At 39.4% G+C, this 27139-nt stretch overlaps 1 protein-coding gene across 1 annotated transcript; it reads left to right on the top strand.

Moving 5' to 3' along the window:
• Positions 1-610: 610 nt before the first annotated feature.
• slc18a2 (solute carrier family 18 member 2) lies at positions 611-24577 on the top strand. The gene is made up of 15 exons (XM_070841220.1): positions 611-743; positions 2996-3332; positions 8921-8979; positions 9078-9161; positions 10509-10601; positions 10977-11066; positions 11205-11248; positions 13723-13783; positions 15158-15253; positions 18060-18138; positions 20461-20512; positions 21672-21735; positions 21827-21946; positions 22960-23093; positions 24026-24577. Exons 1-15 carry the CDS (start codon positions 611-613, stop codon positions 24131-24133), a joined length of 1554 nt encoding a protein of 517 aa, XP_070697321.1. The 3' UTR covers positions 24134-24577.
• The last annotated feature ends 2562 nt before the right edge of the window (positions 24578-27139 follow it).

Genomic DNA, 27139 nt, shown 5'->3' with positions numbered 1-27139 from the left:
AAATGTTCAATTAAAGACTTGCAGGTTTTGCATGTTTACCAAAACTCCATAAAGATGAAATATTGTTTGTATGTATTGTTTTTTTGGTTTTGTTTTTCTTTAATCTTGTTGCTTGAAGATAATTATATTGTGGTGAATCTTAAAGGCACCCGCTGTCACACCCATGAGAAGAAAACATCAGTGAATGCAAAATCAGCATTCATGTTCTTCATCATTTCTGATAATCGATCTTGTGCATGACATCAAACCCGTCTAGAAGTCAGCCTTAGGGGACTGGAGGGGCTCCCTGACTGCAGGTCTGACAGGGACCTCCATTTAAAGGTTGGCTGACGTCAGCAGCGGGTCCAGTCAGTAGAAAGAGAGCATCTCCTCCTCCAGCACTGCTGCTGCTGCTGCTGCTGCTGGCCATCCAAGGTAAGCTCTCCACACCGCGCTGCACTGCACTGCACTCACTGCTCCACGACATCTGAGCGCTTTGTTGGTTATTTCTGATCCAGCAGCTGTTGCAGGTGACTGACCCACTACCACCGCCCACCCTGTCTGTCTCCATTCCCCCCAGGAGGACTTGTCGTTCAGCTCTTCTATCACGCTCGGGACCAGCACCACCACCATGGGGGGACTGGATGCGCTCCGGCAGTTTAATTTGCTAAAATGGCTCAGAGAGGAGCGGCAGTCGAGGAAACTGATTCTCTTCATAGTTTTTGTCGCTTTGCTGCTGGATAACATGCTGCTGACTGTAGTCGGTAGGTGCGCTCCTGCTTTTATAAGCAAACTTGTTGTGTTAGTGTTTTTTTTTTTTTTATTCAACAGGTGGTCCAGTTCACCAAACCTGTTTATAGATGCAAATCTAGCAAATCTGTCTTTAGATACCAACCTGTCCTCCTCTTGTATCCAGACGCGTCTGTGCCACAGTTAGCAAACTGGCAGCAATGGTTTATATTATAGGTGTCAAATGGAAAATTAAGCGCAACTGGGACACGGAGGATAAACTTTTGAATTGATTAGATTTATCTTTTAAAGGTAATAATATCCACTGGACATGATGTCAAACAGAATGACTGAGAAGAGAGGATAATAAGAAGAAGAATAAAAACTACTACTAATAATAAAAAAAAGTACGGTATTTTAAATAAGCTGTTAAAACATATCATAACAGAACTCTGCGCACATTGATGCTCATTCATTTATTTGTCCGACACTAATTCTTTGTATGAAGCACCGTTGACCTTTTTCATTTTCAAAGCGATAGTTGCCCCCTTTAACACAACAAACGGCAACAATCCCCAAAAATACCTTTCATTAATTCTTAATATGCCCCTGAAAAAAAGAGCATGCACCATCTAAACCAGGGGGCTCAGAGCCTTCATCGACAAATGAAGTAGATGAGCGATCTTTTCCCTTAATTTAATATTTTATTATATTTATTTTCATTAAATATATTAATAAAAATGGGATATGATGATCTGATATATATCCAGATGCAAATTAATGATATTTGAATGGATGCTTGTTCAGTATCCAATATGATTACCTCGAATTTGGGGTAAATTAATAGTTACAGTTAATTGATTATAATGTAGTGAGGGGTTTTCAGTAGATTATCTACACACTAACATGTTTTCTAAGAGCGTGGCATTCATAGTATTTCGTCAATGTAAGGGGTTTTTACCCCTGAAGCAGACCGTGGCACTAAATACAGAATTATTCATAAAATGATTGAATTCAATGTTTCAAAATAACTTGTTGACAGAAAATGAGAAAAAATGAGGTTCATTACATGCAGCCATAAACAATCTCACCCATATTACACTCACTGAAGGATTTAATATTATAAATGATGCAATATCACAGCATCCCAATAGTTCATATTGTTTGGACATTGTATGGATTCTTCTTGATCATATTTCAGATTCCATATATGAGTATATATTTGTTATTTGGCATTATCGACAATCACTGTAAAGCCAGAAATAAAACGTCTTGTTTCTTTCTTTCTCTTCCACAAAGTGTAAAAATAATGCATAGTTTGATTTACCATGACCATCATTTTCTTTTCTTTGTTGATTATTATTTTTGTAGATTCATTTCTCCTGTCAATGCCAACAGTTATTACTTTAGAATCTCGTACACATTTTGTACAATTTGTATTTGCATTTAGCTCTTGAAGAATCAAATACGTTTTTCGATACCGTTTACACACATCCTCCTCTTTGTGTTCTGCTACCGACAGTTTCAACATGCACCCATCCAACCTGCGTCATGTCGTGTGCAGGGCAATATGACTCCCCCACTCCCCTTACACTGGTCACTGGTCACTGGTCACTGGTGATGTCCATAAACCACAACTTCTCTTGTTCAAATCCAGACAAGGAGCACAAAAAATATTAAGATATTCTGAGCTGAAACACTGAATAGTCAGGCCTAATGACTAATTATAACTGTACATTATTTACACTGTGTGCAACAGATCACATGTTAATCAGTGGCTACAGCGCACCATCAAATGGAAATAATCTAAATGTAATCTGCATAGTTCTATACATATTTCCCCAAAATCCAGCTTAAATTTCTGAAACTCTGAGGTAAACTTAACATCCTTTGCGGCAGTCAAAGCTTTGAAAAATGAAACTGAACAACTTCACCAGCAACGTTTCTTGCCAGGAACACTTGATAAGCCACAGACCTCAATGTCAACACCTTCCTATCACCAATGTTGTTACCGAGATTGGTTCTCTAGAAGAGGTGGGACATTTCAGGAAAGGCACGTTGGTTTGGATTCATTCAGATGTAAATGTTGAGTTCTTTGAGCACTACAAATTAATTCCAGTCACTTGTATTGTTTTGGGTGGTGGCTAATATCTGAAATTTTCTGCATGGATAGATCTGGCTGTCTATAGGGTTGTGCTGATGTACGTTGGAGTGGCATAAGGAGTAGTACCACGGTCATGTCATATTTCATTGCATCAATCTCCTCTCGCCTCTTTATGCTTGCCAGTTCCCATAATTCCGAGCTACCTGTACAACCTGGATGTGTCAGCGGACGTGGTGTTGAAGAACAACACCCTGTCGCAGCAGGGTCCTCCAGGAGCCTTCCACAACATCGTGTCCTTGTACGACAACACTGTGAGGTCTTCAGGCTCCAACACCACGGCCAGGTCTGCTGACCCGGTCCCTACGGTGCCCACTGCTGCGGAGCTGCTGCCAAATTCCTCCGATTGTCCCAAGTCCAGCAGCAAGCTGCTCAGTGAGAACGTCAAAGTGGGAATGCTGTTTGCCTCCAAGGCCACGGTACAGCTGATTACCAACCCCTTCATAGGGCCGCTCACAAACAGGTACGTTTTTCTGCTAGTTTGGAGGCATTAGTTGTGTGGTGCGTACAACTGGGGGCATCAGCTGGTTAAAGCAACAGTCGGAAGCATGGAGAGGAGAGTGGGTTCAGCTTCAGAGTTTGACTTCCAGCTCCCTCCCCCTCCCTCTCCTGCATAGTTCACTTGTGCATCCAAAGCCCCTCCCTGCAGAGGAGGCCACCATGCATGCACAGGCTAACCTTCAGGCAGCTGAAGAGCCCAGGTATACAATGGTGCACAGAAACGGTATCCAATGGTAACACTTCAGATAGCGAGAAGGCCGTGGAGCTCCCAGCAGTGGGCTGTTGTCCTGGAGTTGAAATTGTTTAAGTCCATTCACTACATTTATTAGAAATAGGCTGGTATCACTGCTGTGTGAGTGAGGTTATTGATAATGGAGAGGAGCAGAATCACTTGTTGACCGCTGTGGAGAAACACACTTCTGGTGTGAACGGCCATGTTGTCATGGATCGACATATCACAGCATTTCATGGTGTTTCCACCACCTCGTTGTCCCATAGTGAGAACAAACACAGACTATACTCATCATAGCTTGAAATAACATGATTTTTTTTTTTTATTGCTGGTGGTTGTTTATCAGCCGTTGTGTTTGCAGAGCTTCTTCTGAAGATATTGAGCTTGACTAAGTGGGAGAATATGCAGGAGAGGGGCAGCTACACAGCGTGTGCACGAGCAGTAATTGATACTGCGTAAGAGACTCCTCTTGCTCTGACTGGTTGTTTTTGTTCAGATTTGGTGGATTCTTACAAATGTGCCATTAGGAGCACAACGAAGAGCCAGAGGAACCTGATTTTTTCACATATTGCCTGTGACATGTGCTACTGTCAGGATATAGTGACAGTTTCAGCAAATACGACAAAAAGCTACACATATTAGCTTTTAGCTCTTTATAAACCTGAAATTTTAAGGGTCTTCACAGGCAACCTGGAATATAATTGTTGTTTTAACAGCAGCTTGCAATCAAAACCCATGTAGTTGTCACATAATGAACATAAATCGTGCATGCTTGTGATTCTTATTTTTAAAAAACAAGCTGCTATTTATACCATCATATAAATCAGTTCACATTCTCATTTATTAAGTCACATGAGGATAGATCACTGAGTGAACCCCAATATTTTTAAGGTACTAATGTTTGGCATAGCACTGAATTATGGCATAGATGTCCAACTTATTTTTGACATTTTTTTTTTTTAAATACACATAGGTTTATGCCATAGGTTCATTTTCTCAAATTGTAATTAATACTATTAAAACAAATGCTACAAAAAGTTCAAACTAAAAATTAAAAAAGTAGCTTTTGTTCTCAGAAATCATAACAATGTGCCATGAGCCAAAAATGTATATGAATTGTTACTGTATTAGTCAAAGTTGGCTGAATGCTGTGATTTTTGTGTGGATGTTTTTCAAAACTGTGTTGGATGATGCCTTTTTTTAGTGAGATTTGGAAAGCTTTTAAACATCCTGGCTATGAAAAGCAGGATGTTTAGCTGTGTTCTACGGTTTGTGTTCATTGCAACTGTGTGGCTGAATGCACCGCCACTCAACAATACATAGGACACATAGGATAATACGGTATCTCCACAGAGTGCTTAGCAGGCCATTGAATAGGAGAAAATAATGAGAATTCCAACTTGTTTCTCAATTGGCTTTGCACTCAAGTCCCCCTAAAAGCCACATGCACTAGTTTATTTTTTTTTGACTGGTATGGAGGTGTAGTATTTTTTACTTTTTTTTTTTTACTTTTAAGTACTTTTCTAGCAACTGCAAAAATTAGATCAATAATCAGTCAGATTCATTTGACTAGTTTTACACCAGTTAGCATTGTCATGCTGTTATAGCATTGTACCAGCAAATACAGTGTACAAATAAGTGTGACATTCTCAGTTAGCATGAGTAACCTTGCTGAAGTGATGCAGCTTTTATATGTGAAAGTCATACGTCTGGTGTCTAAAATAAATAGTGTGTGAGATGACACAACTACAAAAACCTCAGGGATGAAATACCTTGCCAGATAAATTGCTAGTTGCCTTCATGGAATTCAGTATATTTTCCTCTAAAACAATCCAAGTTGTCAGCCTTCTGGTTTGTTTTAAGTGTAGCATTTGTTGCTGTCATTGTATTTATATTGTACTTTTTTCAATGACCTGTCATACTTGCTTCACAAATTGTCAATTGTAACAAATGCAATGAATCTACAGTATGTAGATTTAATCCATGTAAGGACCATATTTTGAAGAGGTGCAATCAGGGATGGGCAGTATTTCTGCTAAATGAAGCATCGCGCCAGTTCATGTAAAACAAGCAACATATGAAAATAGTTTGACAGGTACATTTTCATCAAAGATAGCAAAAAATGAAACACTTGCCATCATATTCAAGTGTTCATTTTTTTGTAGGCTTAAGTCATTTTTACCCGTTTTTACCCTAAGAAACACATTTGTTCAAATAAATAGTTAGACATTATGTCCACCATAGGCTACCTGAGCTAGCATGTTGGTGCAGTGTGTAGGATTTAGTGGCATGTGTAGTGCTGGCTACAAAATCTATGTCTAAAGATTGGAGGTTTGTGAAACGATTTCATGCTCCCTTGAAAATACTTGAAACTACTGTTGTTACTTTGATATATTTCATGTTTGCTATATTTTATAGTTTCTATTGATAGACAAGTTGCAAGTTGTGTATGAGTGCAATGATGGTTCATCTATCATTTAATACAACTCGCTGTGTAATTTTATGGCATGAGGCAGGAAAAAAAACATTGGAGAGGAAATGATTACATTTAAAGCAGAATGACGAAGGGCAGAGCAAGTGTATCACAGGATGACAGGTTTCCTTCCAGGCAGCAGAGGCTTTCTGCTGCTCAGGGTCAAATATGTGGTTCAGATTTTCCCTTGTGTTTGGAAAGCAAGAGGTCAACACAGAATAACATTTGTGGTCTTATCTAAGACAACATCCAGCACAAATTGAAGAGAAAGAGCAGCAGCAGACTCAGTTTTCTAATTCTACAAAGGACAATCAAATGCCGCATATGGTAAACACGTCAGTTTAATGTGGTTTGGATGGTGTAACGTCAGCTACAACAGGTCTAATCCAACTGAATCAGACAGAGCGGAAATCCTGATTATGTGTGTTTGCATGTGTGCACTTGTGCCTCTGTCTGTTTTCATGCATGGATAACTGCACAATGGATGAGTTACTCAAATGTCAACCAACATATGAGTATGATAGGCTGTGACACTTGCCAATCAACAAAACACCTTCTAGAATAAAGTTGTCTCAATGCTTCAAAGGGGACATATAATGCAAAATGTGCTTTTTAAACATATGTTGAAAATATTTGTATCTGGTGTGTCTAGAGATACTGAAACTATGGAGAAAAACCAGACTCTCTCTTTTTCTCCTGTTCCATCTTTCAGTAAACGTGTGTGAAAACACATCGTTTAGGTTTGGTCCCACTTGTGACATCACATGCAGGGATCTGTTGATCATGTGACCTCCTCCAGCCTATAAGCAGGCTGATGATCCCACCCACTGAAAACCTGAATCCTTTTTGCTGTCCGCCATTGCTATGTGGCTAACGCTAGCTCTTCATGTCCTCCCACCACCTGAGGAACTGAAGACCAGAGGATTTAATTTATTTTGGATGGACTTTGGGATGTGACTTTTGTGGACTTGAATAATGGGCTTTTTGGGTAGCAGGCCTTAAAGAGACGGGAGCTAAAACAGAGCATTCAGAAAGACAGTGAAAAGAGCAAAATTCAGCATGTACAGTGAGAGAAAAATTGTTTTTTTTTTAACATTACAGCATGTAAACATATTCCAGTGCGACCCCCTAATGCCCTAATAATATGAACCTGAAAATGAGCATTACATGTCTCCTTAGAACTGTTTTCATGATCACAAATTGAGATAGTTATTGAGACCATAGTGTGTTGACAAAAGAAATTGTGACTTTGTATTTTTCAAGATTTATTAGGACTGTTTATGGACTCTTGAGCCAGCAAATCTTTGGAGCCAGCAATCAGCAGAAAAACTTTAATGAATATTAATGAATTATCTGTGTGGCTCTTATAGCCAAGCAACAGCTCAGAAACTGAGAGGTCCAGTAGTACTGTACAGTCCAATCTGTGTATTTGAAAAAATTAATTCTTGTTGCCAATAGCTGACATTTTGTTCTTGAAAGCCCATGAAACAGCATTTTGATGTATTTATTATCACAGTGATCCATCCAGAAAAAAAAAATTGAAATTAGGGCTCTATTTTTTTTAATGTTTTTTTCATTTTGCAGCAAATTGAGCGGCACATTAATTCAGTGGCGTCAACAGAATATCAGAATCAGAATCAGAATCAGAATTACTTTAATAATCCCCAGGGGGAAATTGCTTTTTGTTACACACACCTCCAAAAGAATAAGAATAAGAATAAGAATAAGAATAAGAATAAGAATAAGAATAAGAATAAGAATAAGAATGAGAATAAGAATACACTTCAAACACAAAGTAAAATATAAATATATAAAAGTATGAATAAAAAAAAGATGTATTAAAAATTATTATTACAAATTATTACACAGAGGTAAATTGCTGCCAGAGTCTTATAATAATAATAATAATAATAACAATAATACCACTACTAATAATACTACTAATAAAAATATATAACAACATGCACAATCATAGTAAGGCGCTGTACTATAATATATATATATATATATATATATATATATGTATATATATATACACAGGAGGCTTCCAGAACAGAGCCAGTGTGAAGACTTTCCTCTCAGAGTGTGAGACAAATGTTTAGGGTAGAGATAGAAGTGTGAATTCTCCAACATTATTGGCTCTCACCTCAAAGCCAGTATTTAGTGTCTCAGATGGGCACTCAGATATGCTGTAATTGAGGCAAAGAACACAGTCCCATTAGTGGTTCTTAGTCACCTTCCCTCCTGACAAAGGACAATACAAGGCAAGTCAAGCATGTCAGGTATCTACGGGGGCATACAACAGCTCTGATGTGCAAGGCAGCTTTCAGCCTTTTAATGAAAAAAAGATGTTGTCATCGTCCTCCAGTGTTCTGGTTAAAATGTCAGGCTAACTGGCAAGACTGTGTCATGCAAGTGCAGAATTTCTTTGTTTTCATGGCGTTACGTGACACTTCTTTTCTCTGCAAATAGTTTTTAATCACGTTGGTCCAGGAACTTCATAGTTGTGCTATTTGGCATTTTGATGTCCTTCATATCTGAAACATCATAACAATGTGTTCAAACTGATGACAGATTTCACTCATGTTATTCTTATGCAAATGCCCAACAATATCACTGGAATATCTCCCCTCGCTGGCTGAAGCAGTCCACCACAACTACTAATTCTGATTTTCTTTTTGTTTTTTTTATCTCACTGTTTTAGAAGAAAACAATATGCTGAAATAATGAATTTCAACTTGAGATGAAGTCAGTTATTCCATGTTTATTTGTGTAGACGTTTCAAACAAATTATAAATGACTGTATGAATGCAATGTCTGTCTTTTCTTGTGTTTGTCCCTTTAGAATAGGATACCAGCTTCCCATATTCGCTGGCTTCTGTATCATGTTCCTCTCTACTATCAGTAAGTTCCAGCCAACACGTCTTCATTATCAGAAAAACTGAATTCTTGCATTATGCCTGATGTTCCTTTGTATTTCTGCTGTTCTCACTGTTGTGAAGTGTTCGCCTTCTCATCGAGCTACGCTTTGCTGTTTCTGGCCAGATCGCTTCAAGGTGTGGGCTCCTCCTGCTCATCTGTGGCTGGTAAGACCTCCTTCACTCTGTTCCCATCCGCGATGCTCATATCCAGTCAGTCTATTGAACTATTCACTATTCAGCCTATCTGAATACATTAACATAAATTCACAGCAGAGATTAAAAGTGAGTATTGGCTCCTGTGTTGCAGACTGAGCGTGTACATTTAAGTTAGTGTTGCATTATGGGTTGTTTGTAGCCTTAAATGTTGCCATGCCCCCATCCTGCCACCCTTGGGAACGAGTGCATGAAGGAAAGTCACATTCTTTGATGCCACAACAAAAGCGATGGTTAATTGTGTTTCGTCTCTCCGTCACACAGGACTGTGACGTTAACATACTGCTGTTTGGAAGATAACAGCCATGCACTGATCCAAAATCTAAACATTGTTTCTGGTAGCGGTAGGTCTGACTGAAAGACTCGGCTAAATTAGCTACAGCCAGTATTATTGAAACCTATGCAGGTTGGGTAAGTTACATTATAAAATGTTCTCTGGAATTTGTCAGATACAATCTGATTTCTCATTTTTTCTTTGTAACATTAAATAAATAAACAATAAATACCAAGCTAAATTGGCTTAAGTCATTTGTTCAGTAATGCTTTGCTATTGTTGCACGAGGTAGGCCTAACTACCTGCCACCTAAGTACTCAAAGTCTGAGTTAAAGCTTGTTTAATAGCAGAATTTGACAGAAAATGCATGTTTAAAAGCTAATATATACAGTAAATCCTCCCTTCATGCTTTTCTGTATTATGCTGTCCACTCCATTTATATCAATGAGGGTACATAGTAAACTGGCAACTGAGTGAACAATATTTATTACGCAATATATAAAGCAATCCAACCTGCATGAGGATGTAGATTGTGGTGCTGTTGAACAGTGTTGTATGAGTCTTTTAATCAGGCCTTGTATTGTGTGTATTAAAGTCCGTCAATGATGTAACAATTTAGTGCCACACTACGATGGATTAATGGATAATTATGTACCAGATCCATAGATAACACGAGTTTGTAGGATTTGGTTAGTTTGTTTGTTGTATCCACACAATGATCACCTGTATCACCTCAGCTCTGAAGAGCCACAAATATAATGGTAAGATAAGGAAATTACAAGTATGCAACCCCTACAGTCCTGCTAAGTGAAATGACCACACATGTAATCATGAGTAAAAGGAGCTGTGGCTGATATGCCCTCCTCTCATTCATGTCAGTGTGGGTTTCTGCTGATCCCACACAATGAATGATGCGTGTTTCTTACAGTATTTATTGTATAATTCTTATGGGATTCGCTGCCCTGCATCAGTACCTGTTGCGTCTGTTACGTTAAGTCTGTAGTGAGCTATGTGTGTGTTTCCAGGGATGGGAATGCTTGCTAGTGTGTACACAGATGATGAGGAGAGAGGTCACGCCATTGGGATCGCCTTGGGGGGTCTAGCATTGGGAGTTTTAGGTATGTATACATAGATATTCCATGTGGAGCTGTGACATATGTATTAGCTTCCATGCTAGTAAATCATACCAATTGTCCAAAGTCTAAAGCTGTATCTTAGCTAAACATATCTCTTTTTCTGGCCCCATCCAATTCATCAAACAGAGAATTTGTACCCCCACACTTTTAGTACAGGAGTGAAAACAGAGATGGCATGGTTTTAGAGTACATTCCATGCAAATATCTCATTTTGAATCATGTTTTTCCTGGAAACTTTACCAAACTAACCTGCCACACCTGTTGCAACGCAAGCTGTTTTGCAGGAATAAAACTGCAGTGATATTAATGTTGATCTGTCCACAACTGACCATCCGTTTTCCTGACCATCCTCCACAGTTGGGCCCCCATTCGGTAGTGTCATGTATGAGTTTGTTGGGAAAACAGCTCCTTTCCTCATTCTGGCTTTCCTGGCTATGTTTGACGGAGGTACAGTTACACCGTTTCTTTCACCCAAACGAAGAATCGCCACTGTAGAAGAACATAATTTCATCAATTTTTGAATTGAGACCTATTCTTATGATATCAAAGGCTCACATTAAGTTTGTTCGCTGTGTGTCTTCACAGCTCTGCAGCTCTTTGTTCTTCAGCCGACCAAGGTGGAACCAGAGGTGAGTTTGTTTGCCATGTTAATTCATTTCCTGAAGGTGATCTCACTTCATTAAGATGACCTTTACTGCTGCAGGACATTTTAAAGACTATTTTTATGGCCTTTTTCTTAATTAGATAGTAAATACAGGAAGAAGAGAATTTGGTGACACGCAACAAAGCGCCCATGGCCTTTGGTAAATGGTAAATGGATTGCACTTACTGTATATAGCATCTTTAACTTGACACTAGCCCAGGTTCTTTGTAGTGCCTGACATCCCCCCGAGCCAGGGACAATTTAGCATTCAGGATCCAGCCTTCGATTCTGCTGTTTATTTTAAGCAAAAACCTTAAATTAATGACTTAAACTGTATGAGCACACAAAACCTGATCTACAGCAACTAGGAAAACTGTAATTCATGAAAGTAATCTCTTGTTAGACACTGACTGTCTCTTTTCTTTGATCTGTAGACTTGAGTAGTAATACAAAAGTACACCCAATCAAGTGTAGCTCTCCGCCAGGTGATCTGTACTACATCTAATCCTAATCTAACCTAAACCTAACTGCAGAGGGCACCTCTACGGGAAACACTGTCTGATTGGGGAACAGATTTTATCGCAACAGCTGTTACATCCTCTCCCTTACAGTCAAGGTGGCGGCGAAGATAACAAAAACAGATTTGTTCGTGTTATATTTTGCATAACTCTAGTCAGCAGAGGGTCCATTTCAAAACAACACCAAACTTTTTTGTGGATGTCAGTTTTTGGGTCACTTGTTTTTAACCTAGCCGACTGCGGGGAATGTCTTTTGCTCTGATTTCAAGCTGAAACTGTTGATGACTTGCAGCCTCGAACGGCCAGTCAAGGGGGTCGGCATATAAAACGGTCAATAAAATAGGTTTTTCAACAATTTTGAATCACCGCATCCATAAAAAGGGTCGTTCAGCATTCAGGCAAAAATGGCAGCTACGCACACACACACACACAATTAAACACAGATAAGTGTGGCTACCAAGAGGCCCGAGGCAACAGCCAATTAACAGCCAATTGAAAAAAGTGACAGACAGAGATCATTAGTTGTGATGCACGCTGAAGTAAAAATGGAAGAACCCATAATATCAGTCACATGCACATACTTTTCTTTACTTGTTCACCAAGTTCCTCAGTTTAACTGCAGTAAAAGTGGAAAATAAAATTACTCGCCACAAATTCACAATTTCCTTTTGAGGGAAACTCACACAACTCCTTGTTACTTCAACTGTGCATTTAGATAAAACACATTCAACAGTCTAAATGTATGAGCAAATATCTGTTCATTTATTTTAGCAACATGAAAGTAGCAACAAACAGGTCTCAGCCCTCGTTATCTGGGACTAGTGGACATGTTTGAATAAACCTGTTGATGAAACATTTTTATATTTTTACTCATCAGAGAAGTGTACAGCATTCCCCGATTTCCTTCTGTAAGCTGGAATAGGTCTTCTGGAATAATTAAATTTATTGTCGTCATTCACTGGAAAATCAAGAATTATAACATAAACGTGTAAATATCTCTAGGTGAGATTAACAAGACGGTTGGCACAGGTGAATGTATGGGGCCATTAGACTTAAAACATGTGAAATGCACTTCAGTGAACTCATTAGACATCATTTTTGAATACTCATCAATGACTCATTCAAAAAAAAAGAAATGATGCTCTGTTGCTTCTTTTCAGGATAACACGTCATATGATATATTTGTGCAGATAACAAGGAAACAGAACTGCTGGAAGCAAAGCTAACAAGAGAATCTAACTCTCGTCATTAGCAGATTCTTTCACCCTCTCAGTTCATCTCAGGCATTCAAAAAAGTCCAGGGCCCAGCTCAGACATTTTAATAAGGTTCCAGAGAGAGTGGCAGCAAGACACAAGAGTCCCTTTCAATTATGAACAGGCTGCATTGGGCTCACATCGTGTTATTCAGCTTGTGTTTAACAGGAAGTCTCATTCTTTGCAATGTGTTTGACTTTTCACCTAACATGCCAATTATTCTCACATACATCTTAGAGAGGTCACAGAGGGTTTAGTCTGTCTACAGAACACAAAACTAACTAAAATTCTTCTTATGTTTTGAAAATGAGGGTAGCACTGTCACCCTGTTTCCATACATTTACCAGATGTGTTTGGTATTTTTTGTCTTACATGGCTGCCAGCTTTAAAAGAATAACATTTTCATTTGACAGTTAATGCATCCAACGGTATTATTATCATTTAATTTTGCCACAAATATTATTTATTTGTGAATTTAGTCAGTGCTTTAACACCGAAACTCTAGATTAGTTTTCAAAGCATTTTGGTGGAAGAGAGGCTTATCTTTGTGGTAATGTTGGGAGTGTGTGCAAACATTCCAAAAGCAGCTTTTGCTAAAATTTGAAAGTGAGGCTTTTGGTTCAGAGTTGGAGTATGTGCTTATTTGCATTTGACATAAGATTTGCTATTGTGCCTTTGTCACTCACAGACACAGAAGGGGACCCCGCTGTTGACGCTAATGAAGGATCCATACATTCTAATTGCAGCTGGTAAGAAAATAATAGTGTCACAGTGGATGTGAAGAAGCCTAATGTCACTCCATCCAGGAGGAGCATCTGGGCGCTATTGCCTTTTATAAATGTGCTGGGGAAGGAGCAGGGAGAGAAATTGACACTGGTCTTGTTTTTTTGTCTACTGGACATATCAGTCAAACACAAAGGCAATAACTGATTTGCTAGTGCTACAGCAGGAATATGACTTGAAATTGTGTTGTAGGTAAAGGTGGGCCATTTATCCATCACAAAAAAACACAGCGAACAAGACGTGAAACAGCTGTTACAGAAAACATGTGCTTCAAGCTCTGTTTAGCTGTAACTGTGTTCTTCTTAGTAACACTTTGTGACACGTGTTAGTCTCTGAAGTGACATCCATCCATGTTGTGCCACCACTCAGGGTCCAGGTTATGGTATTAGTAGGCTAAGCAAAGCAGCCCAGACGCCCACATCAGTTTTTCATGGATCCCAATAGGTTCCTTTGCCAGATGGGATATATCTCCTTTCTCTACTTTCAGTCACCACCCAAAGCTCATGAATCTGGAGTAGCACTTGAAACACAGACTGTTAAATTGAGAGCTTTGCCAGAGGGGGCACTAACTAAGCAGGCAGAGCCACATCATCAGCAAAGACCAGATCCTGAGGTTAACAAACCGGATGCTTTCCGGTGCTCTGCTGTCTGTGACAGTCACAATTTGACGTCTCCCTGCTGGGTTAAGCCATGGCTCCCATCCTGACTTGTCTGATGGTTTGCCAGAACCTCTTTGAGGCCAACAGACAGTTATCCTACATGGCCTCCCTGCACTTTGCTGCAGTTCTCCTTGCCTCCTGATTCCTATTTTTTAGTTCAAAAGTTCCCCTGGTCAGCCAAGCATTTTGACAGTTTCCCTTACCACTAGTGTCTTGGGTTACTGCAGCCACAGGCACAGGTGATCTTCTGGCCGGAAGAAGAACATGTTCCCAGCCTTTCCCCAGGATACTAGAGGACACCTTGCTAACAGAGGCATCTGCTACATTTCCCCAGTTCATGCTCTCTGCAGAGGCTTACATCCAGGACTTGCAACAAATGCTGTGTTCAAGTCTTCTAGGGATGTCCTCTTGTGCTATGGCTATGGGAGTAAATGTGGCCACTACATGGTCCTCACAAGTAAGGTAATACAAATGTGGCAGGGAAATTGCATCTGTGTGTGCGCGAGCCGTTCCCACCATGTCAATTACTGTTACAACACAATTGCAAAGCGAGCAGGCCGTGTTTGTATATGCGTTTATTGACAGGCAGTTAAGGGTTGGACGAGCAACAGATAAGGACCAAAGAACAAAAACAGACTATAATTGACACAGCGTCCACTTATCTTCAATCTTCTTTCCCAGGTGCGATTTGCTTTGGAAACATGGCCATTGCTATGATGGAGCCAACGCTGCCAATCTGGATGATGGAGACCATGTGTGCCAGGAAATGGCAGCTAGGTATTTACAAAGCTCTGTTCAAGTCTTGACACGTGCATGTTATGCTTACAGTATTGTATGATGAAGTGTCAATGAAAATTTCAAAATATCTGTAAAAACTATTTGATTTGTTAAAGCACATATATATATATATATATATACACCAAGTGGTCACTTTATTAGGTACACATGTGCCATCTAATGCAATCCAATGCAACAGCTATGACATAAATCCAACCTTTAAGAGGTTTGTAAAGGTCAAAGTTAATGGTGGAGTTGTACTGGACTACATTGCACTGACATGTTCCTAATTGTTTGTCCTTCCTATTTACATACAGAGGTCATAACAAACTATGACCTCAACACTGAAGCCTCTTTATTATAAAATCCTATAGACTTTACATTAGACCGCTTTCCAAAGCATAGTGCTTGAAAATGTCCCTTTAGATTAATTATAGATTTATTTGAAAATCAATCTGGGAAAACTAAAAACATTGCTATTTCAGCACCAGAATGAACATTATTAAAAAATTTCACCATCACATAGATGGTAAAATATTCTAATGTGTAGTTAATTTGTAGTAAATTGGCTAAAACCTACAGAAACCTTTTCCTCGCAAGGCCAACCTACAGTTTTTCGCTTTGCTGACTGTGTTCTGATGAGGCTCAATGGCTTCAGCTTCATCAGGCGTCATTTCAAAGAGATGTATGGTTGATAGCTCTCTCCTTCACTCAGTAACATTAACATAAACCCTTTCGTATTTGATTGGACACATGCACCACATGCTTGACTGTCAATGAGCCATCAGCTATCCATCAGAATCAATACTGAATAGAGAATAGGGAGGAAGTATTTCCCCGTCTCCTAAACTAGTCAAGTCTCTGTTCCACAATGTATTTTACACAGCGGGCGTCTGTCATTTGTTTTTCTTAACATGTACCCATTCAGTTATCCATCCATTCATTTCATAATACCTACGTCACTGGAGATGATCTCACAATCGTTTTTTTCAAGATCCTGACACACTTGAATTTCCTCTTCTTTTCTCTGATAGGGAACTGTTACATCAACTCTCCATTACAACTGCTTGATATTCACACTTCTGTTCTCAGTGACGTGAACCCCTCTGTTCAGCTCAACCAGACCGACCTGATCTCAAGCCAGACAGAATGAGCCCGTTAATTCTTATCTACCTAATATGGTTCTTTGAACTGTTTGTTAATATTAGGTGAAGCTGAAACCATGATTAGCACTCATGGTAACACTCATATCAGGCTGAGTGCTGATCATATCGTGGTACTCTTGATCAGCTGGGATGATGGCTACAGACAGCACATGTATACTGCACAGGTGCACAGTAACGTACTTGTGATTTAGTAATCATGTGCATGTGCATGTGTGGTCCATGTGCAGGTTTGGGCTTTATGAGATTTTTTTAAGTCAGGATGTATGAGGTCTTTATCCATAGTCAGTAGATGGTGGACAGCACGCCGCCAGTTTGGAGAAGCAGGCAGGAGTAATATTTCAACTGCTTTACATTGCATCAGACAGCCCTTTTTGACAGGCAACTGAAGCCAATCTCTCTTTGCATTCTTCAGAGCTGCCAAACTCCATTGAGAAAAACTCTAATTTTAGCCTTGCAGAACTTGGGCGTTGCTGGTCTATTTCTGCCTTGATCGGTGAACTAAGACGTTAATTCAGATCACAACTAATGATTGAGCAGACTAACTCACTGAGGCAGCAGTAGACCAGCAATGTATTTTGCCAGATAAAATGAATGTTTTTGTCAGCAGAGTCTGATGGCTTTTAAGAGATCGAAGAGAGACAGAGAGAGAACAGTTCAGAGAGGTTTGTCTGAGAGCAAATGGTGAAATTATCCTAAATATAGCGTACGCTTAAGCTGATTCTGATTTTTGGGGGATAAAAGTTTCCTGCTGCTCCCATCCACAGCAGTACATTGGTTAGCGACTGCCGGATTCAAGTCTGCTTCTCCCAACTGGGGCGTGCTGATCGTCTTCTACAGTAGGTAATCCACTGACTATGGAGAAGGAATCATTCTTGATTCCCGATATTCAGTGCACCTTCCATAGTCCTCAGCCAACCTTTGGCATTCAAAAGGCATGCCATCCAAGGCTGTGTCCACAAAGGGCTCACAGTCAGGTTCAGCAGTTCCTAAAACTGTTCTTTTACCTGTGTAACTACGGTATATTCCAAGTTTGAGGTTGACAGATTGCTTCCACTGCTTTGAAATGCCTTGGGCTACCCAAACAAAAGACAAGATGCTCAATATTACTAGAGAGTTTAAAAGTACATGCACATTTACCAATAGTCAGATAACCCTAAGTATCACACTTCACCTTTCAACAAAATGGATTCAAAAACCCTCTTTGTAAATTGACAGCAGTTCTCTGTTACTGAGGGTCAATGATCTTTTTCTCTGATTACTAATTCATCACTTTTGCAAAATATTAATAATTGCTCCACATTTTCTCTCGTCTCATGTAAATAATACATACATTCTTTACTCAGTGACTCGACGAGCCATGCCTCCATTCACAGGCTTCCTGCAGGCTCTGCTGTTATTAGTTTGTTCCTCCAGTCCGTCGTGTATGAAGTCTTGGTCAGATAAAAAAGGATGAGTGGGGAACAGGATATTAGGGTGTCATATGCTGGCAGGTGGAAAACACAAGTCTTCATTACAGAGAATGGAAGATGTACTGCAGCTCAGAGATGAGGCACTGATAGAAATCTGCTTATCTCGGAAAGCCTGCCCACACCTCCATTCTCTCATCTGTGTGTGTGTGTGTGTGTCTGTCTGTGGCCCAGGCGTCGCTTTCTTACCAGCGTCCATCTCCTACCTTATTGGAACCAACATCTTCGGCACATTGGCACACAAGATGGGGAGGTAGGAAATTGTCCTTATCTACTCTCTGTGTGCCTCTCTCCCCTTCTGTGGATGTGATATCTGTTTCCGCTCCTCTAAATGAGTTTTCAGTGTTTTTTTTAGTGTTTGTGAGGCTGGCTTTATTGAAGCCTTGTTGATGCAGGGCGTCCATAAATTCTGTGTCTACATTGGTCTTCCCTTGGAATGCTTTGTAGGTTTGTATATTCAAAGTGTTCTTTAGTGGTTGGTTATTGCCATTAACCAAGACGACTTTCAGTACTGTCATAAACCAATCGCTTCTCCAGTTAATGTTATTACTGCCTCTAAAACTATTGACACTAACAGATTTAATGCTGCCTCTACTGTTTGTCCTAGTGCTGCTTCTACTGTTTCTGTTTCCCTGCTAGTGTAGCCAGTGTCACCACCGCCACTCCTGTTTAACATTACTGCTACTGTCACTTCTACGCTTACTGCTCATCATGAGTGAATGATCTATCCAGTTTTAAGTACATTGAAAAACAATGTCAAAGAAACCAAATCCAATGAGATCTCAGAGGGAAGGGAGGAAAAAACATAAACGTGTATAACAAGGTGTCTGGTGAGGGAGAGGGGAGAGAAAGGCAGAATGTATAAATGGATAAAATATGAATAGTTTTAATGAAATACAATATAAATACAAATGTGATTTTCGGAGCCTTATTACATTATGTAATTTGCTCCATTTCATAAAGCTCCCATGTTTTTTTTTTTAATCTAAATGTTGTGTGATGGTGGGACAGGTTTCAGCCACATAATTGGTGAATTCTGTATACAAATTATTACCAATTGATAGAGGAAAAAAGATGGTGGAGATATTGGTTTTCCTCAAGGAACAGTTTAGGTGGAGGTCTGTGATGTAGAACAGCAGTCAAAGAGGCACTGTGATGGTGAATATTTGGTTTATCCATGAAATAATAAAGGATTTTTAGGATTCCTCTTTGACTGCTGCTCTACATCTTGGACTTCCACCTAGATAGTTTTTAGCTTTTAGTATTTTAGTAGCTTTTAGCTTTTAGTGCCTTTCAAGGCCCTCAAGGACACCGTACAACACACAGTTAAAAACAAACAGTGAAAAAGCAAGTTAAAAAGTCAAAAAATTAAAAAAAACCAAGGGGTGGGAGATCTGCAGAGTGATGTTACAGTGAGTAGGCTTGTTTAAACAGGTGGGTTTTGAGGTGAGATTTGAAGATGGTCAAAGTATTGATGTTCCTGATGTCCGGTGGGAGGGAGTTCCAGAGGGGGGGGGGGGGGGGGGGGGCAGAGCGGCTGAAGGCTCTGGACCCCATGGTGGTCATACGGGCAGGAGGGATCGTGAGGTTGATGGAGGATGATGATGATCTGAGAGTCCGGCTGGGTGTGTTTATGTGGAGGAGTTCAGTCAGGTATGGAGGGGCGAGGTTATGGAGGGCTTTGAAGGTTAGGAGGAGGATTTTATATGAAATGCGGTATGTGACTGGGAGCCAGTGAAGCTGTTGGAGAACAGGGGTGATGTGACTGATAGAAGGGGTCCTGGTGATGATCCGGGCTGCAGCATTCTGAACCAGTTGCAGTTTATGGAGGGACTTGAGGGGTAGACCAGAGAGAAGTGAGTTGCAATAATCCGATAATTGTAATTAAAATAATTACAATTTGTCATCTCTATAAAGTCTGTATTTTTTAATCTTTCATCTTACAAGTCATTTGCAATATCTTTACCAATCTTTTTTAAATTTTTGCTGTTAAGTGTTGTTGTTATTGTGTCTTTGGTGTACTACTCAACTGTTTTGTTGACTACATATTGTATTAAGTTCATTAACCCTAACCCTATCCCATAACAGCAACATTCCCATAATGTATGAAAGTGTGACGTTACACCACAAACCTGGGGAATTTCAATATTATTTTCTGAAAGTCATGATGAAGGATTTCCTGTTAGATTAGCACCTTATCAGTACACCATATTTCCTGCTTTTGTCATTGGAATATTACCCCTTCTTCTCGTTTTCCCTTTGAAATTTGGGAAATAAAGATTTACTCGTCATAGACAGCCTAGAAAAAGTACCAGCCAAAATAATGAACATTTGGTCTGGCATTAATATTGGATTGGGAGAGTTTACATAACTGTATTTACCAAAACAAATCTGATTAACATCATAATGATTTATATTTAGCACTAAGTAATGATATATAATATAATAAGTAAATATGTATATAACTATGATATACATGTACAACAAACCCACATCCTTCCTTTACTTCCAGCAGAGATTATTGTAGTTGATTTGTTGGATCGATAACACTGACCGTGTACTCTCTCCCTTACAGATGGCTTTGTGCTCTCATTGGAATAACGGTGGTTGGAATCAGTGTAATATGTGTAAGTATTAAGGGAGACAACTGCATTTCATCAGCACTGGAGGGGGTCACTAAAGAGTATAAAATGGAGCCGAAATATTGCTGTTTTAAAGAAGATGTGTTAGATGTATACATTTATATAAATCTGTCTAAAAATACTTCAGCCAGCAGACAAACTAAATGTGTACTAAAAGGCTGTAATATGTACAACTGAGAAAAGCATTGAGGGGTTTGAAACCTACACTAATTGCTTTTAGTGTTTCTAGGGTAAAAAAAAAACATCAGGGACCAGATGTTTGAGCGATGCACACACACACGCAAAAACCACGTGCACACCTTTTCACACACACATGAACTGGTATTTATAAAAGAGTAATGCTTGGTGAGAAAGTGTGGCCCTCAGGCAGACCAGCGTATAAACACGATCTTAGCTGAGAAAGCTGTGGTTGAAATGAAGAGGTGTAACTTTACAGTGACACATTGTTTGTTAAGGGTATTTGCCAGTGTCACCGATTATTCTTACTTTGCCGTTTTACATTCGAGTCACATTTTCCTGATGACGATGCTTTCATTAGACCCTGAATGGCGAAGCACTTTGTCAAATCTGTTTTAATATGAGCGCTATGAATTAATCACTGATCATCCCCAATAATGATGATTGGGACATCACCACAGATGGTTTACCAGTACATGAGATTAATTAGTGGTGTGGCCGCTATAAACTGCCACAGTTGTGTGTAATGACAGCTGTTGGAGAGCCTCACTGCTCTGACACAGCCGGGGGACTTGCACTTCTTCTTTGCTGTTCTTATCATTAACAGGTCTAAAGAGCGGTACATGGGGCACAAGTATCGATATGCAAACGGCTGTTTAAGGGGCATTGTTACACCCATTTATGGTGAACCGTGGGAGTGGAACTGAGGCTCCTGCGTGTCAGATTTATAAAACAGAACCAGCCGTACGTGCATCTTTATTTAACTGGACGAAAAGAATGTGTATGCACATTTCTGTCTGTCTAGTTTTACGCCCCTAGTGCCCCAATCCTAAAGACTGTCCCTCTGGTGTCATGGGAGTCTGAGTTCACACTGATTTAGATGCTAAAATCAAAAAGGAGCCAGTATCCCTCCCTATGGGAAAATGTTTGTCGTATACACTGATAAATCTAATTATATCTGTTCTAGGTTCCATTTGCCACTGACATCTATGGACTGATTGTTCCAAACTTTGGTGTTGGTTTTGCTATTGGTAAGTGCACTCAATTTGATTTAACTCTGTGCTAAATAAGAATGTCCCCCACTGGTTGTGTCATATCTTTTCTGTTTGTGGTGTGTTTCAGGCATGGTGGACTCCTCCATGATGCCTATAATGGGCTACCTGGTGGACCTGCGGCATGTGTCTGTTTATGGAAGTGTGTATGCCATTGCTGATGTGGCGTTCTGCATGGGATTTGCTTTAGGTGAGCGGGAACCAGACACACAAACCCTTAGCAACACCACAAACCACAGGGAAGGATCCCTCTCAAGTGAATTAGAGCAGCAGAAGGGCTTCCAACCTCTAACCAGAAATCTTTGCCTCATCTTGTTACTCCAAATGAAATTCTGGCATCATTGCAGAGCTCTGATTTTTGTTTATTACTCAGAAACTGCCATGTGCTTCTTCAGTTCATCTGTCTGGTTTTCAGTAATTCTTTTAAATAGCTACATACAATTGAGAAGCCACATCACATTTAAACTAGGATATCTGTTTCCAGATATTGTCTCTCATCTTTGAATGAAATGATAGGAGGTTTTGCATTTCCCAGCCCTGATTCATGGTTATTAGGCATAAAATATCTCCGGCCTAACGTGTTTTTGCAAATTTAATTTCATGGTAATTGAATTTAAACTACCATAACATATGTGTGTCCAGCCTTTAATGTTTAGTTGAACATAAGACACAGTAAGTACAAACAGCTCTGGTCCATGGTTATTATTCAGCCATTTGTGTTTCCGGCTAATGTTAAAGTGACATGACCGTGACATCAACTACAAACAGGTGGTTATGCATCTTCCAGCACTAATTTGCTTTTATTATTGAACCATACATGTTTTTATGTACGAAGCTAGTAAGAATAGTGAGAGAGGAGGTATAAGAAAAAAAATTTTCTGGTATTATTAGATTATCTTATTATTATCCTGCACTGCTGTTTTACACAAAGTGTCGTTATCTAATTGCAAAGATTTTAAAATCGCATTACTTTTGTTTATCCTGATACAAATGCATTATTCAGAGAATATTTTTAGCATATTTTTAGCCTTCCATTATTAGCTTTTATTTTTACACTGTTGCAGATATAAATCTCAGTATAACCAATATTCTCACAGTTTTTACCAATATAACACCTTGTCAGTGCTGAGTTGCAATGCAAAGCGCTGTCTCAGCCAAGCAAACCAACTAACCCAGTATGTGATCTGTCCCCCGCTGATGTAGGTCCGTCTATCGGAGGATCCGTAGCTGAGAGCATTGGCTTCCCCTGGCTGATGACCATAATTGGAATAGTGGATATTTTCTTTGCTCCTCTTTGCATCTTCCTCAGGAATCCACCAGGACAAGAAGAGAAAATTGTGAGATTCAAAACACACTTAAATACAGTCAAGCAAATCCTACATAAACACACAGAAATGTGGAAACCCTGGAGGGCAAAGTCAATAAATATAAGTTTGATAATAAGTTGTATAACCCCCAACACAATTTTTTTCTCCAACTGCCTTTACGTCTTCCTCAGTAGCTGAGGTATTGCATTATTATGGGTATGAGTGAGTTACAGTTCCTGCTTTTACAATGACTATTTACAGGGAGTGAAAGTTTAAGCATCTTTTTATTCACACTTTGGGAAAACACCATATTTTAGTGATATTTTAAGTTCAATGCTTCAAGGTTGTCTGTTAATAGGAACTTAACCAACTTTGTCAACCATGGAGAAATACTTGTCCATGGTTAACAAACTGTAATACTTATATTTTAAAAACGAATGGGCAGAACACAATTACATTTACAATTACGGTTAAACAAACTAACCGATCGAGGCAGCGGTAGACCAGCAACTCTTGTGCTCTGCGAGGTAAAATTCTTGTTTTTGCCAGTGGAGTCTGGTGATTTTAGAGACTGACACAAATAGCTTTTTCTGGTTAAACCAAAAGGATCTTCCAGGTCTGTCTCTGTAGGGATCCTTTCCATAATGTTGTCAGACACTGAGAATAATAATCTGAGCCTGTCACTGGCAAAAACAAGGTCTTTTAAGTCAATGTTCGCAGCCAGTTTGCAGATCCAGATCTTAAACATGGGGGCTTTAATGGCACAATACAAAACCTTATTCACGTATTATTTCAACCTGACTTTAACCTGCCCTGGATCTTTTAAAACAGAGTAGGATCATAGAATTATCTGGATAACCCAAAACCTTCTCAAACAAAGTTTTAAAAAATGTGGTTGTGTATTTTTTTATTTTTTAGAAACCTTTTCCCTTAACAACCCTGTCCAACAATTGTCTTTTCAGGCCATTTTGATGGACACCAACTGTTCAATGAAGACAAGGTCCTACTCCACACAAGGGACGTACTACCAGGGTGAGAACATGGATCCAGAATATGACGATTATGATTAACAGGATACCAGCCATGCAGGTTAACCCTTCAGAGGATCTATTTTGTTGTACAAAAAAGAAACACAGAAGAAAAAAAAAAAAAAAAAAAACAGCAGCGAAACAAAACAGCCAAGATATTTCCATGTGAATGTCCCACGTTCAGTCTTCACTGTTCAATGTCCTCTTAGCAGTTGTACTGGAGCGAACCAAAGTTGTTCTCGATCTGTGGTTGCAAGTGCATTGTGTGAGAGATATTTTTTCAGCCAACAGCCTTATTCAGTAGAGAGATGTGTCAAAAAGCACTTTTTAGGCAGTAGAAGGGTGCTGAGCAACAAATGTGCTTTTGCTGGTTTATTTTGAATACAAATCTGTCTTAATTCATGTGTCAGCCATTAAAAGTCTCATTTCTGTCTTCTGTATCTCACTGATACTGTCCAGAGTGTTATTACCACACGTGCTGGTAAATCGGGGAATTGCTTAGTATGTCAAGGAACTGACAACTCATACGTATGTCAAGGAAGAATTGTTGGCACAGTTTATGGCACTTGTTTGCATTGATACACACTTTAGACTTCCCCGGGCCAAACTGTTCTGGCTGAACTACGTGGGGATTCAACACATTAGAGCTGCTTAAGAAAAGGATGAGGAATGTATGCTAAAACACAATGTAGACACATGATATCCTCCTAACAAGAAGAGAAATCACGTGTCTTTTTGCATTTTGGCAACTTTAGAAAAAAAGACCATTGAAAGCTGTTCGTACTGTTGTTTATTTAATAAATCATTAATACTGTAAATTCTCAAATAGTGGCCTTTATTTATCTCAGTGGCACAGAGAACCAGGCCTAGAACATTATTCCTTATTCCTGATTTTCTCTGTTCTCCAGTTAATGCAAATTCAAAACATCTTTGAACTTCTATCATCTTGATAAATTAATTATATCAAGTCAACAGGTGCATTCCCACAGCACTAATCCAAGCGGCACAACATGAGAGTTAGGCCATGCTCATCACTATGCTGCTCTGAGTTTTTTTTTTTGTTTTTTTTTTCTCTTCACTCACTGATTCCATTCACCTCCACAAACACTTCCAGGGTTTTCACATTAAATGTCTTCCTGCCCTGCCTTTATTGTCAGGCTTTTAATGTGCTAATCTCGTCGTGAACAAATCAAAGTGGAAAAAGTGGACACTGGAATTCACTGGAGAATGAAAACTGTATTTCTGTTTAAAAAGTCCATTATTGGAATACTTTGAGAATACCTGTGTGTACTCTCTGTGCGGTCCAGTCATGTCACACGGATAGTGCTGTAGAGAAATACATATGAAAAACCATAAGACCTGTTTCCATGTCAAACCGCACCCACCGCTCTAGAAGAAGTGTTTATACTTTCACAGTTTATTATAACAGCATTAACCCTGTATTATTACACCTACTAAAGTTCATATAATATACCAGGTATTAGACAGAAATGCGTGCAATGCAGCATTATGTTTGGATGCTGTCCAACTCTCATAGCTGTGTGTGCAGAGCAGGGTTGTTTAAAGGTTGACTGGACACAGCTAATATGACTTATTTCAGTGTTGGACTCTGAAGCTCTCTGTTCCCTCAAAAGCCAGCGCAGCGATCTGTGGATTCTCGCTCTTGGCCACACCTTAAACAGTGATGTCACTGCGGGTGTTTTAATCAGCTGTCCCTCCAATCAGTTGGGAGCATCAAGTGCTGCCAGTAGGCTTGAAAAAAAAAAATGCCTCTGGGGAGTCTATTACTTGCTATGACAGCAACTGCAGTCTGCTTGAATTCATAACATTGGATGGATGGATTGTGTGCAATTGCAACCCACAAAAAAATGCATTAAAACACCAATAGAAACTTCTCCTGCAGTGCAATCCCCTGTCCATTTTTCCTTTTGTCCATCCGTACACTTGTTATGTTTCCACTGCTGATATTATTATATCAATAAACACAGAGATAGCTGTTTACAAATGATCTTTTTCATTTTGACATGTCAGAAAAAAGCACAGGTGTTATTTATGGTAATAACAACTTCATTCCTTTTAGATGATCCAGTCCCAGGGTGTTGGTATGTGTGCATAGGGGGCAGGTAGTGCAACATCATAGCCGACAGCTGTCATAGTTTTATTGTAAGTAAATTTGCAGAATTTTACAACATTCTCATCAGATGCAGTTACTGCACTGATTTGTATCATGAGCCAAAACAACAGTGTAAGCAGCAGTAAAGCTGCATTTTGACTGACAGCTTGATGGATCTGCCCACTGACTGGGTGGGGGAGATGTTCTTGGCAACTTTGCCACTTTCTGTGTGTTTCTGCCCTGAGCCATCGTTATGGTATTACTATACTACACCTGTATTTCCTTTGCCATGACAAGTGAAAATGTCCGCCGTGCGAAATGTCTGTTGTCACATGCATTCATTTGTCACTGCATCTGCATCAAAGGAATAGTCTGACATGTCGGGAAACACGCTTATTCACCTTCTTGAGGGTGAAAAGAAAAGATTAATGTCACTTTCATGTCTGTGTGATTAATATGCAGCTGGTTAGCTTAGCTTAGCATACTTACTGGATGCAGGGGGAACACCTAGCCCATCGCTGTCCACATGTAACACAGTCAACCTACCAGTACCTCTAAAGAGCAGAGTCATACCCCATTTATTTAAAACAGTGAATAAAGCCCTATTCACATTGGTTACACTAATCCTACTAAGGATGCTCATGTGGTTTAGAAATTGCTATTTGCAGTGAAATTTTTACAAATTACAGACATGGCAGATTTACACAGGACTGAGATCACAGACCACAAATTACAAATTACAAATTGCTGGACGTGAATAGGACTTAAGCATATTTCCAAAAAAATGTCAAACTATTCCTCTAAGTAAAGGTGCCATGAGGGGACATTCTGTGTTTATATTCATTCAAATCCTTTCAAAAATTAAAAATTAAAAACATAAAATGTAGAAAGTACTCATTGGTTCCACCATATCTGAGTGGAAAAGCCATTTAAAC

Source organism: Pempheris klunzingeri, chromosome 12, assembly GCF_042242105.1.
Source record: "Pempheris klunzingeri isolate RE-2024b chromosome 12, fPemKlu1.hap1, whole genome shotgun sequence".
In the NCBI taxonomy this organism is placed as follows: Eukaryota; Metazoa; Chordata; class Actinopteri; order Acropomatiformes; family Pempheridae; genus Pempheris; species Pempheris klunzingeri.
Note: the sequence above shows the minus strand (reverse complement) of the source record. Positions and strands in the feature narration are given on the sequence as shown.